The 23,651-nt window shown below is 44.1% G+C and overlaps 1 protein-coding gene across 2 annotated transcripts in view; it reads right to left on the bottom strand.

Annotated features, from left to right (window-relative positions):
• The window catches only part of SLC22A23 (solute carrier family 22 member 23), a 176,315-nt gene that overhangs the window by 29,847 nt on the left and 122,817 nt on the right, over positions 1 to 23,651 (bottom strand). For both annotated transcript variants that reach the window (XM_054591959.1, XM_054591960.1), the window contains exons 4-5: positions 22,036 to 22,204; positions 3,383 to 3,510 (exon numbers count right to left, since the gene is read on the bottom strand). In XM_054591959.1, coding sequence (XP_054447934.1) covers positions 3,383 to 3,510; positions 22,036 to 22,204 — 297 coding nt within the window. The remainder of the gene's footprint in view (positions 1 to 3,382; positions 3,511 to 22,035; positions 22,205 to 23,651) is intronic.

Here is a 23,651-nt window from a genome sequence, read left to right as displayed (position 1 = left end):
CCACTCCAAGACACATCCTCATTAAAATGGCAAGTATCAAAGACAAACAGAGCATCCTAAAGCAAGCAAGGGAGAAAGAAATATTAACATAAAAGGGAGCCCTGATACGACTAGCATCTGACTTTTTAACAGAAACACTACAAGCCAGAAGGGAATGGCAAGAAATATTCCAAGTCATGAAAAGCAAATGTCTGCAACCAAGGCTGCTCTACCTAGCAAGGCTCTCAAAATGGAAGGCGAAATAAAAGAGTTTCCCAGACAGAAGAAACTAAAAGTATACAACTCCACCAAACCAGCACTGCGAAATATGCTAAAGGGACTGCTTTAAGATAATGAAGAAAAAGAGTCTTGAATACCCAGTTCCTTTCACAGTTGCCAATACTTGATATTACCAATATTTTTAATACGTATTAATCTGATTGTGACAATGATATTATTTTAATTATTCCTTTAATATTTGTTGAAACTAAACCTGTTTTTGTATATTTATTGCCTATTTCTATTATTTTTAAAAAGCCTTACATGACTTTTTGGTATTCTTTATCCATTTTTTGATGAAATATTTGTAGAATTTTTTCCCTAAAAAAACCATTAACCCTTTTTTAGATGTGTTGCAAATACTTTCCTATTCTATTACTTGCCCTTTAACCTTTTTTATATGTATATTACTGTACAGTCTTAAATGTCTAGCATAGTCATATTGTCAATATTTTACTTTATAGCTTCTGGGTTTGAGTATTTTACTTCAGGGTAAGAAATATATAATTTTGTATTTTCTCCTAGAACTCCTTAGATTCTACATATTGATTTTTAACTCAGCTGAATATTTCTTGTATAATGTGTGAAATAGAGCTGTATATTTGTTTTATTTCAAGTAATAGTGGTCCATGCACCTTATTTGCTGAATAAGCCTTATTTTACCCATTGACTTGAAATACCAATTTAATCGTATATTACACTGTAAGAGATATATATGTTTGTCTCTAGAATGCTCATTATATTTCATTGATCTACTTGATTATTTCTGTGCTGGTGTCATGTTGGTTTCATTGCTGAGACTTTATAATGGTTTTAAGTTTTTTAATATTTTATAATTAACTTTGACACTTAAAAAATAAATAAAATCAATCTTCATTTAAGAAAGAAAGAAAAAGAAAGAAGGAGAGAGACAGAGAGATGGAATTCCTACTTTTTGCGACAACATGGATGAACTGGAGAATATTAAGCTAAGTGAAATAAGCCAGTTGGTGATAGACAAATACCATATGACCTCACATATAAGTGAACTCTGTTGAACAAAATAAACTAATGAACAAAATAAACCACAGGCACGGAAACATGGAGCAGACTGAAAGTGACCAGAGGGGATGGGAAAGGAGGGCAATGGAGGAAAGAAGGAGAAGGGACTAGATAAAGAACGTGTATGAATGACCCGTGGACATGGACAAGAGTGGAAATTGACTGTGGGGGTTGAGGTTGGGGGCGGGATGGGTGGAGGAGGGGTAAAGGGGGAAAAACAGAGATAACTGTAATAGAATAAACATGATTTATAAATTGAAACAACTATGAAAAATAAAACTTTTTATTGTTAAAAAAAAATAAACCTCTCTGTGCCTCAGCTTCCTCACCTGCAACTGCAGATAATTATAGTACCTCCCTCAGAACACTCAAGTTGGGAAGAAATATAAGTTAATACATGTCAAACATTTATGGTGAAATATTAGATGCATTAATATCTGCAAGTCTTTTAGAAAAATGACTGGCATACAAGAACTATATAAATGTCCTATATGGGATCATTGCCACTGGATAAAAAGGGACCACAGATGCTCTCTGCAAAGCACTAACACTCAGTGCTCTTCAGGTAAAGCAGACCTGGTTCATGTCCTTCTTTATTCCAGTAAAGCACGGGCTCTAGGCTTCCTGAACTCTTGCCTGTGAAGTGGAGGTGGTCCAGCCTTGCTGTCCCTGTCTCAGATCATGGGCACAGGCCAAGGCAGGGATGTCATCCTGGCTGAGCAGCAGCAGCGTCTGGGGAATTTCTACCAACGCTGAACCCAGAACTCCTGAATCGGGAGGCTGTGAATGGCCTGTCTGGAAGCACAGGAGAGGCGAGTCTGGAAGCCCTTCCCGGCCAGTACGCTCCAGCTTCCCTGATTCGTGCTCCTTTCCCATCGGGAATGGGCACTTTCTCCAATTTCATTCAGGTGTCTGCCCCTCTGTCACCTTGGCGATGGGTTCCCCACCCCTCTGACTGAGGTCACTCACTGTCACCCTGTATCCCTCCACTGTCACCCTGTATCCCTCCACTCTGTGGAATTTTCTTACAGCATTCATCCTTCCTGATGTATCACACAGTAATTGTTCATCGTCTGCCTTTCCCCACTTGCCTGCAAGCTCCATGGAAGCAAGTCTCTTCCTGTTCTTTCCTCTGCTTTAGAACAGGAAATAGGACATGGTGGACATTTAGTAAATATCAGTGGGATAGAATTTTGGATCATGGTGGGAAATGTGCATGTCTCTCTGGACAAGGACCTGTAGATTATTTTCCTGGGAACTTTGTAACAACAGTGCTGTTGATACCAGGTGTTCAGGTTGGGGCAATGGGTTGGAGCTTGGGTCTTGTCTACCGGGGGCTTTCAAAAGGAGGTCTGTGCACCTCGGACATCAGAATCTCTGCTAGTTTTACTAAAATTGCAAGTTCTTAGGGCGTATTCCAAACTTACTGGGTCAGAACCTCAGGGTGCCAGGGAGGGCCCAGGAGTCTGCATTTTAACAACCTCCTCAGCTACTGTGAAGCCACAGTGTGAAAGCCTGATCTACGCTGTGGTATGTTCCTAGTGCACACGAATTCCACGGACCTGGACCCATATCAGCTGCCCCACAAATGGGTCATGACAGATACAGACAATGATGGCTCCCTGAAGGTCGTATTTGGGAAACAGAGGTAGTGAAGGCCAGCTGCACCCCCAGCCAGCCTTCTGCCAGCACTTAAACCCGACGGGCAGGCAGGTGGGCAGGCAGGCGGGCAGGCAGGGCTGTGTGCCAGACTCCAGCTTTTGTACCCCTCCCAAATATACCCTTGATGACCAGGTGCATACTGGGCTCACGTCTCACTCCTGGGTTTGGACAGGCTGCATGGGACCCCACAGTGGGTCAGACTTAGTTGGGAAAGATCCCAAACCTGGAGAGTAGAGAGGATTTCAATTCACTCATGTTCCCAGCCTGGCAGCAGATCAACTCTCACAGGAAATTAAACAGCTGGCTAGGGCAGCTGCTTGGTAAGACCAAACCACCCTTGGCACCAGGGAGCTGTTCTGTGACTCGGTCTGGGACCGGCGGCAGCACCCCCAGGGCCGACCATCCACTGGGCTGTACTCACCGGGCATCACACCCTTGATGTCACTCTCGGGGCTCATGCAGTTCTTCTGTGTGAAGTGCAGGATCAGCTTCTTTGCAGACTCAAACTGCTGGGTAGCCATCAGCCACCGGAGGGACTCGGGGAATACCCTTCAAAGACATAAAGAGAATTGGTGAATGCCTTTGATTCTGGGGGCATCAAGGAATTCGGCTTCTGTCCCGGGCAGGTGAGCTTTGCAGGAGGTATCGCCTCAGTTTCTGCCCCAGTGCTGTGGAGGCCCATAAACGTCAGGACTCTTAGTAGCCCAACTAGGGGCAACGAATGATGGGTGCTGGAGTGTTGCTTAATTTTCTTTCAGAAAGTCTAAAAATTGTGATTTTTAAAATGTGGCAGAAAGGAACACTATCCTACCAACTGTGTCAAGAAATCAGTGTACATATGAAATGTTTTTAAAAATAGCCACATATTTGTAAACCATGCCTAAGCAAATCATTGAAGGGCTGCATTCATTATATTTTGTCACAAAAAACAAATGTTAGTAGGGTAATTTTAAGTTAAAAAAAATTGCCCCCAATACTAGCAACCTGACAGTTACTTTCAGTTCTTGAAGATTTGAAGGCTGACTTTCACAGGGCTTACCTACAGAATTCATTTCATCTTGCTAATTGAAAGTCTCATCTCCCTGAGATGACGCTGTAACAAGGCAGTTTTCAAGTTTTGGTAGCAAAAGACTCCGTGTTTTTTTGCTTTTAGGATAAAACCTTGTGAGGAGGGCCAACAGAAAAAAACAAAACAAAACAAAACTAGGGTTTTATTATCCATGTACTTTGTAAGTTTATATTTATGACAATATTTACAAGTCAAAGAGGATAGTGTTCCTGTTTGGAGCAGGGGTCCCCTCACTTTTTCTGTAAAAGTCCAAAAAGTTAGTATTTTAGGTTTTGTAGAGCTGTAAGTTCTCTGCCCTAACTCTTCAACTCTGCCTGGTGTGCAAGCAGCCAGACAACATGCACAGGGATGGGAGTGGCTGTGTTCCTTTAGAATTTCATTATAAAATGGGTGGCACCCCTGATTGGGAGAAGTAAATATTGGAAATAAAAGTTAAGAATGATCTTAGTTGCCTATGCCCACCTAGTGCTTCAGCCATCACTCTGTTTTACTTCAGTTACATAGTATCAGGAGTCATGATTGGCACCAATAAGTTTTCACTGTAGCCGCCCAACACCTGCCCTGCAAACTGAGTAGTGTCTCAGGAGAGGCTGGAAAAAGTTATCAGTGGACAATTTTTATTTGAAAGTCACATCACTAATAATATCTAACAACTGCTCTCTCTTTTACCTGATTGAACAAAAATCAAGTTTCTTCTTGCTTGTGACTGCATTTTGCAGAAACAGCTGGGCAGATTCCCACTGAATTTGGGGGTACATTTGGGATGATCTGATCCGAATGGTAATTCATGCTGGAGACCTGGGGCACTTCCTGAAGGGTGAAAGAGCCACCCTCCTGCACAGCTGCATGGAGGGCTGTGTGCCAGCCCAGCGGAGGCTCTGTCCAAGCCTGAAGGCAGGATCAGAAAGTCTCATGTCTTTCACCTGGAACTCCAATTGCAACGCCACTAAAGCATGTATCACAAATTGTAGGCATTCATTAAAAAAAAAAACCCCCAAAAAACAAAGTTAATGTTTGTTTTATTGGCCTGTAGTTTTTACAAATTAATTTTGAGTACTACAATTCAAGCAAAGAGAAACACTCGGAATATATTATAACAGACATCAATATAGATGTTAATATAGATATTAACACATTTTTATCAGATCTTTTCTGTATCATGAAATAACCTAAGACAAATGCCAACCTCCATATTGTTCAGCTATATTATTTCCATCTTTCTGATCTATTTGGGTTTAGTGTTATATGCTAATTTCTTGACATGGACACACAGATCATTAATTTTAATTCTTCTTTTGGCAGCGCAGAACCTTGCTGGCTACTCCTGCCATGGCCTGTGTGTGGGACCAGGGAGCCACTAGCACCACGGCACGCTGTGCAGTGTGGGTGGCATGTGCGGCCACATTGCGAACGGCTGCCTTCTTCACCAAGACACATTTAGGAGTAGTTCAAATATACTTTGCCACTTTAGGAGAACCTTTTTAAAAGGTCCCTCAGAAAACCAGTGAATATTTTAAGCTGACAGCTCAAAGTTATTCTGCAGGTGGTCTCTGAAGTATAAAATATGGTATACGAAATGTGAACATTTTGAGTCCTTTAAAAATAATTTAAAATAACATATCAAATGTTTATGGAACTAACTCTACAGCATGAAATGAATTTTGAAAGTCAAGACCATAAAAGAATGCAATGCAGGTGAAGAACAGAACAGAGCACAGGAGGCAGCAGGGTGGGACCCGCAGCTCCGCCTCCACCCTCGGGCGAGGTGGGGGGGTGCAGGGCAGGGGGCAGGGTGAGAGGGCGTGATCCCGGGTGCCCCGAGCCACAGGCACCGGGGGAGTAAATAACAAAGGAACATCATCCGCAAGAGGACATCAGGTTTTCATGTCCCCAGCAAGCTGAAGTCCTCTTCTTCGATTTAACCTATAGCTTTCCAACAAGGTGGGGGCTGGGTGGGGAGAAACACAGTGAGGTGCTCACCAGGAATAGTTTTGATCCCTGAATGGGGAGTGGGAGATCCAGGAAAATACAAAGCCATGTGTACTTGTCATAATTTTGTCTTCGAAGTAAAGCCCCGTATGATGGATAAAAGGCAGGTATTTTTGTTATTGAAATCCCACCAGTCCGGGTATTAGATCTCAGCAAGGACGGCCTCGTATCTGGACCCACAAAGCCCTTGTCCTTTAGGAAAAGAGTCTCCTTTTCCCAGGTTTCGAGACCACAGCCAGAGGCCAGAGTCCCACGGGGAAGGCCTCCTGTGCAGTCCAGACGCACTTGGGCTTGCAGGCCTCGGGACGCTGCCCTGCTCCTGGGTGGCCTGTCACCCTTACCACTCATTTTTTTACCTCCAAGTTGTGCCTAAAGACAACAGAGTTTGCATAAATGTGATAAAAATAATAAACATCCTTATGAAAAATGAGAGTGAACAAGTTTCTTCTTACAGAACCTCTGAGAATTGCAAAGCCTATAGAAAAGCTTTCAAGGGGGCACCATTCACAAACGCACAGCGTGATCTTAGGGCTCTAGAAGTGGGTGTGGCCTCTTTTTTAGAGCTCAAACATTCGTTTGCTCATCGAATTATTGTTTTTTTTTTTCCTAATTTGTACTGAGCATTATCATTACAAATACATCCCTGATCTCAAGGAACATAAGACAGCTGTAGAAGGTGATCTCTGTGAATAAAAGTAATCTTCCTCTCCTTCACCTCAAGTGATTCGGATAGAAGTCCACAGAGAATGGGACATAATGGGGCCAAAAGAAGAGAGTGGGCGGTCCTGGGGTGGGTGGAATAGGGGGGCCAGGGAAGCCTCTGAGGAGGTGATACATGCTTGGGCTGTGTGGGGAATGAGCAGATGCTGGTCACACATAGCATGCCGCAGGGTGTGTGTGAAAAGAGGGCCCCGAGAAGAGGCAGAGGCCCATGAAATGGCATGTTATGCTTGCGGAGCTGCAAGCTGGTAAAACCAGATGCTATTCATGAGAGGAGACGAGGAGGGAGAGACAGGGCCCTGGCAGCCGAGGATGCTGTACAGTATGGAGTCTAATGAGCAGCAGCCGTCTGACTGGAATGAACTGAAGTGGAGAAGCAGGGCTCTCCTAGGAGATCTGGGCACAAGATAATGGGTGATTCCCATTAGCCACACATCCCCATCTCCAGTGGCAGACTGCACTGCAAGCTCTCTTCCCACAACTGGATTTACAATCATCAGGCACTCTTCTACATGTCTCCCGTGGGTTAGACTCTCTCAAGCTTTTTATAGGGTAGTAATATTCTCCCCATTTCAGAGATGGGAAAACTCAGCCACGGAAAGTTTAAGGCCACAGTCCAGATTCCAAGGCTGTTAAATGGCAGAGCTGGATTTGAACCCAGGCAGTCTGACTCAGGAGGCCACGTCCTTCCCTTCAGTGGACATAGAAACAAATCTCACATGCCTACATGGTACTCAGATGACTGAAGTTTGGGAGGTACTGTTGAACGATGCTTCCTTATGTGTCCCAGAATGCCAGAAGCTCAAAGCATATGTATGGAATGTTGAAGTTTTCATGATGCTCCACCCCTGTGTATTTAAATTTGCTACAAAGTCATAAAGAACTAATTGAACTGTTAGCCTATGAGAGAGCCCAGAGGTGACTATTTTAGTTTTGACAATGTGCAGTGTGGCCACGTTATGAAAATTCAATGAAATCCCTCCTGACAAGTAATAACAGCATGCAAATGAAAAATCCAGCCAATGGCCCAGGATGTGAGAGGAACAGAGCTGAACCTCAGAAAAACTGATCATTTTCAACACAAATAAAAGAGCATGGTAGGCAGCTGAAGGCCATACCTGCCTGGTGCATGCTCACATGTGGATGGTGAGAAAGTGGCCCTGAGGATGACTTCTGCAATGACAAAAGGATAAGAAGGTGTAAGAGCTATAGTGGCTTCTCTGGGAGATAGCTTTGTAGGGGCTGCTAGAAGCAGCTGTGGTGATGGAAAAAGGAAGTAGTCCAGGAATCAAATGGTCGAAAAGGCAGTTTCAAAAGCTGGAAGTATTTAATTTTTTCATGCTCATTATGCAGTAGTATTATTATTATGCCTCTTTTACAGATGGGAAAACTGCAAAGAAAGTCCAAGTTCATTGCCCAGATAACATAGCTAATGAAGTGGCAGAGCTGGATTTGAATGTAGACAGCCTGAGTTGAGATTTGCAGGCTGTGATTGCTCTAAGCTGTTGGTTCAATGAATCCCAAGGCTTCTGTGAAGAGGATGTAGGCAAAACTAAAAGCCTCTACTTGTCCTGCTTAATCTGAAAGCCCTTCAAGAAGTGAGTGTCAGAATAAGGGCAGAAGCCTCATCTCTTCTGCTGATGGCCCTCTTGCCCCAAGGCCAATCACAGGTCAATCTGGAGGCCTTCTCAGGAACACGCTCAGGATGGTAGGAAGGTCCAGGGTCCCTAGGCACAATTCCAGAATCCAAAAGCTTCCGAAATACAAAATCCTTTTCATTTAACTCACTTGGCAGTGAAAACAGAACTGGCCTGCGCTTGTGTAGCACAGACATTTAACTGCAGAAATATTGACGACCTGATCTGAGAAGCCAGAGACCATGATGAGAGTTTGACAGGTCAGTACTTCCAATAGGCGATGGGAGAGCTATGCATGGGGCAACTGCATACAGCGCCTGCCAAGTGGTGACTGGCTGTGGGGCTGTGCGGGATCCCTACCTGGCTTCCCTGAGGTCGTCCCAGCCACGGTCAGAGGTGACATTATCATTGGCAAAGAGTTACAGCTGAGGGAACTGGAGTCACAGTCTTTAGCTAGGATATTAATGAATTAATATAGCTTATTCTATTATAGTTGTCCCAATTTCTTTTTTTATCCTTTTGCCCCCCTCCACCCAGCCCACCTCTCTTGCCCACAGTCAATCCCCTCCCTGTTGTCCATGTCCATCAGTGATTCATACATGTTCTTTCACTAATCCTTTCTCCTTCCATCCACCATTCCCCTCTCCCTCCTCCCCTCCTTACAGCTGTCAGTCTGTTCCGTGTTTTCATGTCCCTGATTCTGTTTTTCTCGTTAGTTTATTTTGTTCATTAGATTCCAGTTATAAGTGAGGTCATATGATATTTGTCTTTCACCAACTGGCTTATTTCACTTAGCTTAATAGTATACAGTTCCATCCATGCTATTGCAAAAGGTAAGGACTCCCTTCTTTCTTTCTGCTCTGTAGCATTCCCTTGTGTAAATGTACCACAGTTTTTTAGTCCCCTCATCTACTAATGGGCACTTGGGCTGTCTCCAACACTTAGCTACTGCAAACGGCGCTAGTGCTATGAACACAGGGCTGCGTAAGTTCTTTTGAATCAGTGTTTCAGGATTCTTATATTCCCAGCAATGGAATCACTAGGTCATAAGGCAGTTCCATTTTTAATTTTCTGAGGAAATTCCATGCTGTTTTCCACAGTGGCTGAATCAGTCTGCATTCACACCAACAGTGCACTAGGGTTCCCTTTTCATCCTTGCCAGCACTTGTTTGCTGATTTATTAATGATGGCCATTGTGATAAGTGTGAGGTAATATGTCACTGTGGTTTTAATTTGCATCTCTCTGATGGCTAGTGATGTTCAGCATCTTTTCATATGCCTATGGGCCCTGTGTATGTCCTCCTTGGGGAAATGTCTGTTCAGGTCCTTTGCCCATTTATTAATTGTGTTTGTCTTCCTGGTGTTGAGTCATATGAATTCCTTATATGTTTTGGAGACTTAACTCTTGTCCAGCATATCATTGGCAAATATGTTCTCCCATACAGTTAGTTTCCTTTTCATTTTGATGATGGTTTCTTTAGCTGTGCAGAAAATTTTAATTTGATGTAGTTCCATTTGCTTATTTTTTCCTTTTTTCCCTTGCCCTAGGAGATATATTGGCAAAAATATTGCTATGTGGGATATCTGAAATTTTACTGCCTATGTTTTCTGCTAGGACTGTTATGGTATCATGACTTACATTTAAGTCTTTTATCCATTTTGAATTTATTCTGGTGTATGGTGTAAGTTGATGGTCTAGTTTCATTTTTTTGCATGTACTAGTCCAGTTCTCCCCAAACCACGTCTTGAAGAGGCTGTTTTTACTCCATTGTATACTCCTGGCCCCTTCGTTGAATATTAATTGACCATAGAGACATGGATTTATTTCTGGGCTCTCTATTCTGTTCCATTGATCTATGTGTCTCTCCTTATGCGAGTATCAGACTATTTTGATTACAGTGCCCTTGTAGTGTTGTTTAGTATCAGGTATTGTGATCCCTCCAACTTTATTCTTCTTTCTTAGGATTTCTGAGGTTATTTGTGGTCTTTTTTTTGGTTCCATATAAATTTCTGGAATATTTGTTCTAGATCTGTGAAATATGCCATTGGTATTTTACTAGGAATTGTGTTGAATCTATAGATTGCTTTGGGTAGTATGCATATTTTAATGATGTTAATTCTTCCAATCCATGAACATGGTATATGTTTCCACTTATTTATATCTTCCTCAATTTCTTTACTCAGTGTTCTATAGTTTTCTGAGTGTGTTAGTTAAATTTATTCCTAGGTACTTTATTTTTCTTGTTGCTATAGTACATGGGATTTTTTCCCTGACTTTCTCTTTCTGATACTTTATTGTTGGAGTATAAGAATGCTATCGATTTCTGAATATTGACTTTGTATTCTGTTACTTTGCCGTATTCACTTATTACGGTGAGTAGTTTTTTGGAAATGAAATTTTAATTAAGCAAATCATACATATATCCATTCTCTACTTAAAAATTAAAATATTCCAGAGAAGACAAAAGCCCTCTTTGACTTTTTGTCTCAACCCCGGTCCCTCAGCACTGCCCTCTTGCCCGGGAGGGGCTGACCCCTCCACAGTGGGTGCGGACCCTTCCAATCACACTCTGAGCATTCATGCACCTGTATATCTCATGCTTCCTTTGCAATATCCAGTGCCCCTGCTTTCAGTAAAAGATGTCAGTTTTGCTCTCAAAATTTCCCCTCCTTCCAGAATGCCACAATTTGCCCATCTGCTGGTCTAGAAACTGTTGCCCCTATGTGTTGTGCACAGTGGTTCTTTCTGGATATAACCCACACTAATTTCCCACTGGTGAGCTGAGGATATCGATGCAACCTGAGCAACATGATTTTTCCGCATGTTCTTCGAACTTAAAATTACCACATGGATCTACCCATAGGTCACTTCCCATGTTCCCATATAAACTCAATTATTCTATAACAGGCCAAGAACTAGAAATTAAGTGACAAAGGCTTCTGACTAAATGCTACGGAGGTTACAGAAGCCAACCATTGAAATCATGGACTTTCTTCAGAGAAGGACCTTAAGGTTCTCCCTCTGACATATGAATTTTTAGGTTAGAAAGCCCCAGGCCACAGACAGGGATGGGGGAAGTGTTGCCAGCAGAAAGAGGCACATTGACTCGGGGAAGACAGCATGAGAAAGCACAGGTGTTCCAGCCACCATCAGGAAGGTGAAGGACTTCCACAAAACCATGAACCCCCTTTGAAGGTTCACACTACTCTAACAGAGACACACCTGGTGCCCTAATGAAAACCCTCAACTTGCTCATCAAGAAAAGTTACAAAACTGGACTCCAGAGTCAGAGGGGGTCTCTGATTTCCAATGTGTCCAGCCCTACAGGGCATGTCAGAGGAACTGAACCCCAACAATGCCCTCACTGGCAGGATCAGACCTGGAACTTGGTCTTCAGACCCCTAGACCAGTGTAATTTTCTCCACATGACTCTATGTTTATAGTACTGTTCAAAAAGCAGAAAAATATATCTGAGAAAGATACCTACCAGGTAGCTACAATAAAGTGTTAATTTTTAAAGAGTTAAAATTTATTTACATGGAAGCATCTTCCCAATGGCATCTCGTAAATGATGTTACAATATCAAGACAGAAAAGTTTTCTGTTTTCCTAAGTGATGCCACTAGATGGTTGTTCCCAAAAGCTGACTGACATTGTGCAACTGAAATGAGAACCTATCTGCTCCTCCTCTTCAGCACCCTGATTGCCATCTGCCTTTTAGACCACAACACCTTATGGTTTCATAATAACTGTTCCTTCTTAGACATTTTCCCCTCTTTGCCTGCACTCCTGCCTTTTCTATTATTTGGCAGTGTTTCAAGCCCACCTGATTTACACTCATGGATCTGTTTTACATCTTAGTCCCTATAACCTCTAACTCCATAGAATCAGTAATTGAAACTCAATACTTGATCCTTTCATAATACTATGAAGGTGATATTTTCCCTTGACATTTAAGAATAAAACCAAGCAATCCTTCTACCTAATTGGAGAATCCGACACAGACGAGTATACTATCTAGGCTGCCTTCTTCCTAATTCATTTAACACCTCTTTTGATAAAATGCCAGCTTGGTGATACATTAAAAGCATGAATATCCTCCTTAAAATATATAAAGGAAATAAGATTAACTGCTAATACTCCATTAATTTTATCTTCAAGTCATTTGTTTTTCTGAAATACTTAGTTTCAGACAGGTATGCCTTCACATTTTGATGCAACATTACATCATTCATGGAATAAATGTGTACTGAGCATGCTCAACCTGCCAGTAGAAAAAAACATGTAGATTAATAAAGTACCTTGCAGTTAACAGCTCCTATCAAACAGGTTACCCAGTGTAGAAGAAAGAACACAGTGCAGATATGGGGACAAGAACTATGAAAGGCTTTGTAGAGATGAAGTTTCCCTGAACATGTATATGAATAGTCTTAGACTATGAAGAGTGCTTTTCATTTAAAGAGGCAATTCTACGTATTGAAATTTTTGGCTTCTACCGACGAACATGGATATCACAGTGAACATGAAATTCTGAAAAGATTCTCCAGATAGAATTAAGTCAAAGTCTACAATTGAATTAAATATCAATACCAGTTGGGAGACTATCTTAAGTTTCTGTTTCAAAGCTCTTATAAAAATATAGTCTTGGTTCCAGTATAAGCTTTCACTTGAATTTTTAAAAAAAGTTTAGTTCTTTTTGGTATATAAAAAATAAGATAAGTAGGTGCAGGTCATGGGATAGCAGATGGATATGAATTAACTCTTTAAAATATGTCAAGTTCAGCCCTGACTGGTTTGGCGCAGTTAGTTAGAGTTTCATTCTGTAAACCGAGAGGTCGTGGGTTCGATTTCCAGTCAGGGCACATGCCTGGGTTGTGGGTTCGTTCCCTGGTCAGGGCATGTACAAGAGGCAATCGATCGATATTTCTCTCCTGCATTGATGTTTCTCTCTGTCTCTCTCTTCCTCCCTTCTCCTCGCTCTAAAATCAATAAGCATGTCCTCAGGGGTGAGGATAAAAAGAAGTCAAATTCATGATTTCAGTTAAACTTGGTAATTTAGGGAGATGAGATGAGTATCATGAAATCAAATAGAACTTGGCTGTTAGGACCCCTTCTGGCAAATCTCTTTGTAAAATAGGAATTCTTCAATGTAAATGGCCACCCCATATAAACTCAGATCTTTGTCCCTGCTGTTTTTCAAAATAAAATATATAAAAGGCTCCGTAATTGTTTTACTACAGAAAAATTATGGAGGAAATATATCAGGAGTCCTGGGCTTATGTACCAATTTTGTTACTGTGGGCACATCATCTAACACTTTAGGCCCCAGTTTCCCCACATCTGTAGAATGGGTGACAGCGGGGGGTGGGATGGTGGAATGACACCAAGGCCTCACTCAGCTCCAACATTCTCTCTTGAGATTGATTTCAAGGGGCTAATGGTAACTCTTTCCTCTTTCTGGAAGGTAAAAAAGATGCTGATCATGGCAATGCTTTGAACAAACATTCTATTGATGCTTTAAGTTTTGGCCAGGCAGAATGAGGTCAGTGTCTAAAATGTGTTTGGAGCTAGCCTTTTAGACTAAGCAAGTCTGAATGTGTAAGAATTGGGATAAATTTAAAATGTCCCTCAGTAAACACTGTAACCAGATGAATACTAGGAATTCACCAGGAAATATTCTGTAGCTGGGTTAGTTTTTTCCACTTTCTCTCTCCTTGGGCTCTGTTTCCTTTTGTTTTTTTCCATGTACAATTACCAGGCCTCAGAAAGTATAGAGTGCATGGGGCATTCAAAAGGTAACGCCATAGGAGTGATTAATCTGGCATTTTTGCAAATGATAAACAAAATGTAGTGTTGAAAAACAATTTGAGGAGGTGAGTGGGCAGAAGGAACAAAGAAAGGTCTTATGTCACTGCTTCTTCTAAACGGAATTTTATTGGTGCCTCTGTATTAGCAGCTTATTTAAGGAGTCCAGTCAATCCTCTCCCTTGGACCCAGCCTCTCTTGACCTGCCTGCTCCAATCTGATCTCCTCTGCAGGAGACAGTAGAGCCCAGGGGCGCCGCACACTCACTGACTCATCATCCCAGTGACCCTGCTGGTCTGCTCTGACCTCACACCTGGCTCTGGAAAGCATCCTCTTGCCTTTGCCATGCTCACCTCTCCCAACTCCTGCAAGAAACAGCTACAGCTTATGACTGGATCCCAACAGCTGAGTGAGGCCCTTCTGATCTCCAGTCCAGGATTCCCACATCTTTTGACACTGGATGTGTGCTTTGCCAGAGTCCCTTATTCCAAGCAATGGGGACTGGGCCCCTGGCCTCTCTTTATCCATCCACCTGGATTTTTGCCAGCTGCCAGTGGCAACTGCTTAGCTGCTATCACTAGCCACCTGTCACAAATGGGCCATCTACCTGACTTCTGCCAGCTGCCAACAGCCCAAACCCACCACTCCCACAAAGCACACTAGCTTGCTATCTCACAGGCTCCTGAGGTCAGCCTGGCTGCGGGGCTCAGTGACCCTCCCCCAGCTCCCTCGGGTGGGGCAGTTGCAAAATGGAATGTTGGTGGCACTGGGGTGGGTCACGCAGCCCTACAGAGCAGAGGCTACGCCCTCTGGGGCAGCACAGGCCTTTCTTTGCTTCTACCAGGAAGGAGCCTGGTTGACCACAGGGTTCCTATTATTTTACATAATTTACGTAATCCCTGTATACTCAGAAGTTGAAATTTGGGCAATCCCTTGCCTGAGGGCTCCCTAAAATTCCATGCCATCAGCAAATCCCAAAACACCAATTTAGAGAACAGTATCTCACTGTTAGTTGCTTGTTCAATGGTTGTGAATAAAGTTTTGGCCACCATTTTATTTATATGCTTTGCCTTTGGTCAGCATTACCCCACCTAGATAATCTTTAGGCCAAGAGAATTTGATGAAAAAGTTTTTATTTGCTTCAAGTTTCCTATAAGCCTCCCAAAATTAACTACCTGATAATCTATAAAAATAATTACTGCAGATTTCCTCAGGCTCCCACAGACTATATACATGCTTTTTATGCTCCACCACTCCCAGTTTCCTCTGCGAAACACATTTTTCAGTGTGACTCAGCTGTTGGTATAGCTCTATTCTTTTTCCCTCCTGGTGTGTGGGAACCTCACAGCCCCCCTTTATCTGAAACAAAGTTGGCATAAGGTGGTACTTTGCCCCCCTATGCAATAAAACCACTTTTGATGGAGGAAGCTGTTGCATCCCTCAAGTGTGTGGGCAAGAAAAAAGGCTGATAACTGCTGGGATGAATATATATGTAATTTAAACAATTTTTTAATCCTCACCCAAGAATAGTTTTATTGATTTTCAGAAAGAGAGGAAGGGAGAGAGAGAGAAACATTGATGTGAGAAAGATCGGTTGCCTCCTGTACACAACCTGACTGAAGACTGAACCCACAATCTAGGTTATGTGCCCCTGACCAGGAATAGAACCTGCAACCTTTTGGTGTTCCGGACAACACTCCAACCAACTGACCCACCTGGCCAGGCCCATATATATATGTAATTTTGAAGGGTCTTGTAAAATCATTTCAACAATGACAGGAAGAAAATTAATTCATCTACTCAAATTTTCATTTAGCCCCCATTAAGTAAGGTGGTGAAACCCCAATGATTTTCAGAAACACTTTTGTAATATTTAACCATACAGACTAGATAAAAAGGAGGAACTGGAAGAGAACATTCCTGTTGAGTGAGAAGCTTAGATCTGTGTCATGTACACATTGCTCTCGGTGGCCCAAGGCCTTCCTTCCACCCAGCATCTCAGTCCCATCCTTGGGGCCCTGCAGCGCCACCCACTGCACATGTGACCACAGCTAATGAGGCAGAATGAGGGCTGGTGGTCCCCATTCCGGCTCTGAACTCGCCTGCCGGCAATCAGACTGTTGTGGCACAGGCCAGCCCTGTAAACTATCTGTGCCTCAGTTTCTCCATCCAGACTGGAGGCCGTCCAGTACCTACCGGACCGATGGGAGGATTAAAGTGCTAAGTTACAGAAAGCTCTTAGCAGCCTGACATAGCCTGACATAGCAAACTTTCAAGAAATGTTAAAAATTAGTGTTATTCTGGCCAAAATATTTCTGATGAAGATCCAGTGATATTTAGGACCATTTACTTACTAAAACTGTTTACAATTTTTTTTTCTGTATATTTATCTAACCCGAGGCTGTTTAAATGTTTTACTCTGGCTTTTTCTTAACATTGTTAAAAATTAAAATTCCTTTCAGCACATACTTTTTCCCTAAGGACATTAACTGTGTTACTGCTTTCTTGCACCGCATGCTCTAATTTCCTTTGTTTCCAGGTTTCCTTTCCACTTGGGGAATCGATACTAGTACTTACTCTCCACTGCTGCTCAGCACGGCTTGATCTTTCTCTGATTTCCTCGTTATTTCCCATACGGTTCGTTATCTTCTTCTAACTGCTTTTCCAGATGCTAGATAATCATGATGACTGCCAACAGCACTTTTGTCTCGTCAGAATGAAATTCCAGCTGAACCAAGTGTGGTTAATAATTCACCATCTGCGCCCATCTCCATGTCTGCTATTCTTTCTCCAAGCAAGCAGCTCATGCAAAGCACACCTTGGGCGCATCCACACTGACTTCCTTCCTACCTAGGTCCTTCGTTAACAGTCCTGGGGTGTGTGAAGGAAAACCGCACTCAACACTCCCCTGCAGGGGTGGAGGGGCACATTGAGAGTGACAACTGCCCAAAGGAGCCCCACTCCTGCCTGGGCAGAGGACAGGTAAGCAAGGTCATGGGCCATGATTTAAGGGTCCAAAATACATGCATACAGGTTTATGTTCCCATACAACAGATAAAATAGCAAATGCAGTGCTGAGATTTTTGTGCTTTCTTACATCAGTCCAGGAGTTTCTGTGACTTCTGCTGACTGGGATGATCAAGAGAGCTTTGTTCTCTGCAGTGGAACTGAACTACACACCAGGCCCTGCATGGTATCACCTTGACCTTCAAGGATGGCATCTATTTCATCTTCCTACAGAACCAAGAAACCTCTTCTTACCAGAAGTATGTGTTCCACAGCTGACTCCGCTCTCTTTTCATGCCTCCTTAACAACATCTTTCTTCAAAGTGTGCCAGGTCCCTTTTCCACATGCAGGGCATCTGCCCTTTTCTTCTATGATGGGTGGCCTGGCATAGGACACCCCTTCTTTTATTAAAATTTGTTTTTAGTTTATTTTTGAGGACTTATATCTTTTTATTATGTCCCCTTAGAATAAAAACTGTCATTAAAAAATAAAATAAATTTTAAAAATTTTAAAAAGAATAATAAATAGCAGTGGAAATTTAAGATAAAATATTAAATTTTTTCAATTACAGTTTCCATTCAATATTATTTTGTATTAGTTTCAGGTATATGCATAGGGGTTAAAGATAGCACCTCTTGAACTTGAGTAGTGATCAACATCCCCTGGGGGTGGGGGTCTTAAACCATGGACCACTAGGCCCCATGCCCAGATGCTCTGACTTGTGTTTCTAACAAGTTCCTGGGTGGTGAAGATGATGCTGATACAGAGGTTGCACTCTGAGAACCACTGACTTTCAAAAACCAGTTTTCAGTGACTCTCCCACATTTCTGAGTGTTTTGGGGAGCTTTTTGGTGTCCTCGTTTCCTCTGCTAAAAACCAGAATAATCCCACTAACCACCTGTTCCTACCTAACCCAAGAATATTTGGTTAATAGAGATTCACACACGGCACCTTGCAGTTCATCTTGGGAAAAGTGTGTCCCTAGACATGTTCACATCAGCCTCCAGTACAGTGCATCAGCGCCTTGCCAAGATGCTCCATGAGGCAAGACAGCATCTGCCATGTTTACGCTGGCCCCGACACCCAGCAAACACTGCCTGAAGGAGGGTGGATGCTTTCATGTTGTGATGAGAGCTCTCACTGGGGACCTAACTGAACGGACCTCACAACTGTCCCCCAGCACGTGCTGGGTCCAGAGCAGAGGTGCACATATTTGTTTTCACAAAGGATCACATGTACTCAGCTTCCTTAATTTACATGTTAAGTATGGTCATGGTGAGCACTAACATTTTGGGCAAGAGGCACTAACTTTTTCATCATCCTTTGGAATTCCTACTTTCTGTTGTTTCTACCAAAAAATCTTTCTCTAGATACCATGTGGGCAGCCCTCTCCACCAGTTTCAGGTATTACCTTCCTGATTTTCCACCCCACAGTTCTCCTAGATGTTCTAACAACATGGACCTGGACCCCCGAATGCAGGGACCTAGGCTGTGTCTTGCATGAGAGCTCCTGGGCAGGGAGGAGTGTCACCAAGCCACGTGTCCTGGAGCAGGCTGCGGCCACCCGGGGACACCTTTTGTACAATTTGTACAATGAGAAGGCAGCTTCCCATCAGCCCCCTCTCCCATTCCGTCATCACCTGCCAGCTCGCAGCATATCAAATCAGAATTTCTCTTAGATTCTCCCTTCACCTTGTATTCTCCTCCACCCGCCCTCAATTTGTTTTCTGGGACCCAGAAGAATGCCACATTTATTCCAGAAAAAGAACTGGCCAGTATGACTTCCTTCTAGATTAGCACTGAAGTTCTGCTGCTCTTTCTTAAGTGATAACAAATTCCAAGGCAAAATGATGAAGTGAGCATTTTATCCGGCCCCAGCGTCCTGAGGTCAAAGGCTGCCAGGGTCTCAGGCCAGGGCACCCATCAGTGGCATCACCCACTACCCCTGACAGCACTTACATTCAGGAAGAGAATAGGCACAAGTACACTCTTTCTGCTTGTGCTTCACGACGACATGCCTAAATTAGACTCTGCAAAGCATGCTGAGGTACCAACATCCAAGAAACACATCCTTCTGTTCTCTTGGGCCAGTCAGCTTCTGAAACTCTTCCTTTACCTCCAGCCCTTAGCTGGAGGAAAACAGCAGCTGGTCCTGCCTGGACCCGAAAGGTAGGAGCGTCCCTGGGCAGCTCGTGCAATGCCGTCAGCCTCCCAGCTCAGCCCCACTTGCTGGGGCATCATGTCCTCCTATCACCTGAATTCAGGTGTGCTCTCCACACCCGCAGCCCAAACTCCCCTCCAGTCCTCAGGGAACATCAGACCTCTGCTGCTGCCACCTCTTTCTGGCTGGCTTTTCCAGCCCCAGATTCATATCCTTTCAGAGCATCCTGTAACCCTGTAGCTGCTGCAGGGATACACATTAATCATGCCTTTTCACTTCCTGTTTTTTTCTGGGAGGGAGGAGTGCCCCTTCCAGGGTCAGCCAATTCCTAGATATAGCAAACAACTAACTTGCAAGTGCACTTTTCAAGCACGAACCAACCCATCCAGACCCCATACTCCCACCACCTCCTCGATGGGGCTCTCACACTCTGACCACTATTCCCCTGCCCCAGCCACTCGGGGACCAGGTACCAGACAACTAGAAGACAGCCCCTGTGCTCCGGAGCCAGAGAAATTATCCAAACTAGCCGATCTTAAGCCTTCTTACCCTGCTTCACCTGCTCCTTCCCTGAGGAAACCACAGTGAAGGCTGCTGCCTGCATTTTCCCCTTCTGTGTGGCCCCCATGACAGGGTACACGCTCCTCTTGGGAAGTGAGTAACAAACTATCTCCTCAATGTTGCCGTCTCCTGCTTTGTTGGCCTCACCATACCTGGATACTACCAGATCCTGTAAGTTAAAACAGGCTGTGGTTTCGATCAAATCTCTGAGCTCTTCACAGTGATTCCCCGTGGCCCCCCAAGATCAAACACCTCCCTTTTCAAAGCTCTCCCTTAGCCAGCGATCTCATTTCTGTCACCCTTCCAACTCTACTCTCAGGACAGGACTTCACGCTCCACTTCCTAGGGGGGCCTCCATGTTTCAGGGGCCTTCAGAGCTCCATCTCCGCAAACCGTCCAAACCTGAGTTATTGCGTCTCTTATTCTCATGTGCCACTGCAGATGCACTGGTAAGCCTTCACAGAGCCTCTACAGAATGTACGTGGGATCAGACCTCTGCCAGTGACCACCCTGCCCACCCCCACCCTGCCCCAACTCTCACCCACCCTGCGACCGTTTGCTACGCAGCAGACAGAACCGCCAATGTATCTTCATGCTTTTAGAATAAACCTGTTGGGATCCAGGCCCCATGTGATCTGATCCATCTGTGTCTGAGCTTGCCTTTTGCCCCCCACCTTTTCCCTCATGTTCCAACCACAGTGACTTCCTGCTTCCTCTTCCAGGAGAAGCCACATGGAAGCTAGCTTTTGCCCTGGCTGTTCCCATGCCAAGAACTTCGTGTGACTTCCTCTTTCTGATCATTTAGGTCTCAGCTGGAATGTCACTTCTTCAGAGAGGCATTTCCTGACCACCCTGTTCCTCCTTTCTATCCCACTGCTGTATTTCATATTCTTCGAGTGCTAGTTATTTGCAAGAATGCTACTTGCTTGTTTACAGCTTTACAGTCAGTGGGTTCCCTCCCACTCCCACACTCCTTACTGTAAGGTAGGTTCCAAGTGAACGAGTGTAATGGGGTGGGGGCACATGCCCCCAGAAATAGGGGAGGGGATTAAGCTGCACATGTGTGACTGGAGACTTTGCCTCCTTGCTGAACATGGTGGCTGGAAGAGGGGCAATGGCAAACACAGGTGACATTGGCCCTTATTGGCTGGAAGGCTGGACACTCCCACTGGCTCTCAGCACGTGTGGGATTCTGGGAGACCGCTTTGGAAACAGAGGGCGCCAGAAAGCAAAAAGTCAGTTGGTTCTTTCCCCTCCCCCGGGCAGGGGGGCACGTCAATGGTCACCAGTGGACCTGCGAGCAGCGGTCTGAGGGCACAGACTCCAAAAGATGCCTGAAGCTGGACAGTGACTGGAGACAGCTAAGCCACCTACGTTTATGATACTTTTGGGTGGAAAAAGAGGTTCCTGGAGAAACCTTGAACTGAGCTGGCAGAGAGTGACAGGGTGATTCTCTTTGAGTGTCTTAGAGGCAATAGGGCTTTGAGGAAGAAACTTGCCGTCACTTCCAAAGACCTTGGTGATAATAGTCAGCACTGTGAACAGATTTTTGTTTTTGTGTTAAGTTCTTGAACGTATGAAGTAGTTGTAATGAGACTATTTTTGATGTCATATTCTGACTTTTTATTTCCCTTTACTTTTGTTACCCAGATATTTTAGGCAGAAACTTGCCATTAAGTAAAAGATTCCTTTCTCTTCTAGTGAACTCCATCCACACTTAAACGTCTCCCTGTTTCCCCTCCCAACACAAGGATCCTCCCTTTGCAAATCCATTCATGAGAATCACATCAAAATAACTGAGCAAGCAAGTGTGAAACCAGACCGATGGAGGCCACATTATCGGCGCTGGGGAAGGGCACTGGGGGCTCATTCCACTCTTCTACGTATTTTGTGTATTTGGGAAATGTTTGAACGTTTCCCAAAATAAGACATTTAAAAAATGAAATTGAAAAAGAAAGAGAGGAACATTCCCTCACAAAACACAAGCTGGATTAGGGGGAAGTTTGGGGATGGTGGGGTCCAAGACACATGCTTCATCTGTCTCCTCCCAGGGGGTGGGGGCGCATGGCCTGTAGATGCACAGGCAGAGGTGTCGGGTGACAGAGCCTTTGGGGAGGATACTCACGACCAGTAGAGCAGCATGAGCAGGAAGGGGCAGATGATGAGGGCCTGCAAGACCTGCCAGTCCCGGCACAGGGCAGCCAGCCCAGGCATGAGGAACTGCCCCGCCATGGCCACGAAGCTCGCCACCATTGTGATCATGAACCGTTTTCCGGGTGGACACAGCTCTATTCCTGGAACACAGAAGGGACAAGAGAGACGTGAGCGTCCTGTGCCATGGCCTGGTGGAGCCACAGGTGTACCAGGGCCAGTGCACTTCTTGATCAACCAAGAACTGTAAAATCGGTTTTTATTTGCTGGTCGCCACGAGAGCCCTACATGTGTGTCAGAGTCCTACATATTATGTCAGTGTTGAGATCCTCGTTTTCACAGCAGGATTAGCTGAGGATCAGACTGGGAAGGGAGTGAGATCACTGGTAAAGGTCACAGAGCAAGCCAGAGGCAAAGGAACGTGGTAATTCAGAGTTGCCAAGCCCACAAACTAGAAAACACTGTATGGGGGTAGAGTGTTTGCATCACACATTATTCCTCGTTCTGCTCTCTAGATGTCACTGAGCTTCTTGTAGCGTGAATTCCCTTGGCCCATATGTTGCCGTTCCTTCTGTCTCGGATACTGTACTAGGGGACCCTCTCAGTCTCTGCGCAGGGAACTGGGAACATCCATCTGCTCATTCCCACCCACCTGCACCATCCCTCCTTTTGAACAAGACAAAACCCAAACAGTAAAGCAGACTCAGATCTTGTTGTGATGATCTCACTGAAGCCCCTCCTCCACACAGGAATTTTCCTGCCCACGGAGACACAAGTACGTGGGGCACTCCTTCTTCTAGTCCTATTAGGTGGACACCTCAGCAAGGGTGTGTCTAATTTATCTTCATAGCTCCAGACAACACTAGTGTCTGCCGTCTGTGAAATGTCTACTGAATGGAAAGACACCGTGATCCCTCCTGTTTGCAAGAATCTGTGTTCTTAATTTGACCTTGAGTAAAAATGATGGTCACAAAACCTTAAATTGTAGCATCCAGCTGACAACCAGTAGAGATCTATTACATTAATTCTTACAATAAAGGTCTTCAGTAGTGCAAAAGACAGCGGGGTTTTAGGTATTTTTTCCCCCTAGAGCATACAAATTAGTTTGCTATTCCTCTTCTACAACATGTAGCATTCCCTAAAGCTTACTTGCTTTTTTTAAAAGTGTATTTAAAATGAATCTTTATTTTATTTTTTAAGACTCTCAGGAGAAAACATTTTTCCTGCCTCTGTATTGGCAGACGGTTGGTAGACAGTTGCTACAGCCCATCGCCCATCTGCTGACTGTCGGGGGAGGAGCGCAGAGGCCGCAGGTGGAAAGGGAGTGAGAAGGGGAGCAGATTAGAGGGGAGAACAGACAGGCTACGGACTTGGCCATGAGGACAGAATCTGCCCTAACAAGGACAGGGCACCATGCCAGACAGTATCTACATTGGCTCATCTGTGGGAAACAAATAATAAAGTGATCAGAACTTCCATACCCGCTCTACCACAAACAAGCATCATCATCCCAGCTCTTGGTGAGCAAGGGAGAAACCTGACCTCCTGAAAACAGTGTATAAAAAACTTTTTTTCCATTTAATTAACAAA

The sequence above is a fragment of the Pteronotus mesoamericanus genome, unplaced genomic scaffold (genome assembly GCF_021234165.1).
Source record: "Pteronotus mesoamericanus isolate MK-2021 breed Mesoamerican mustached bat unplaced genomic scaffold, CSHL_Meso_final scaffold_31, whole genome shotgun sequence".
NCBI lineage: Eukaryota > Metazoa > Chordata > Mammalia > Chiroptera > Mormoopidae > Pteronotus > Pteronotus mesoamericanus.
This window is presented reverse-complemented; position numbering and strand designations above follow the sequence as displayed.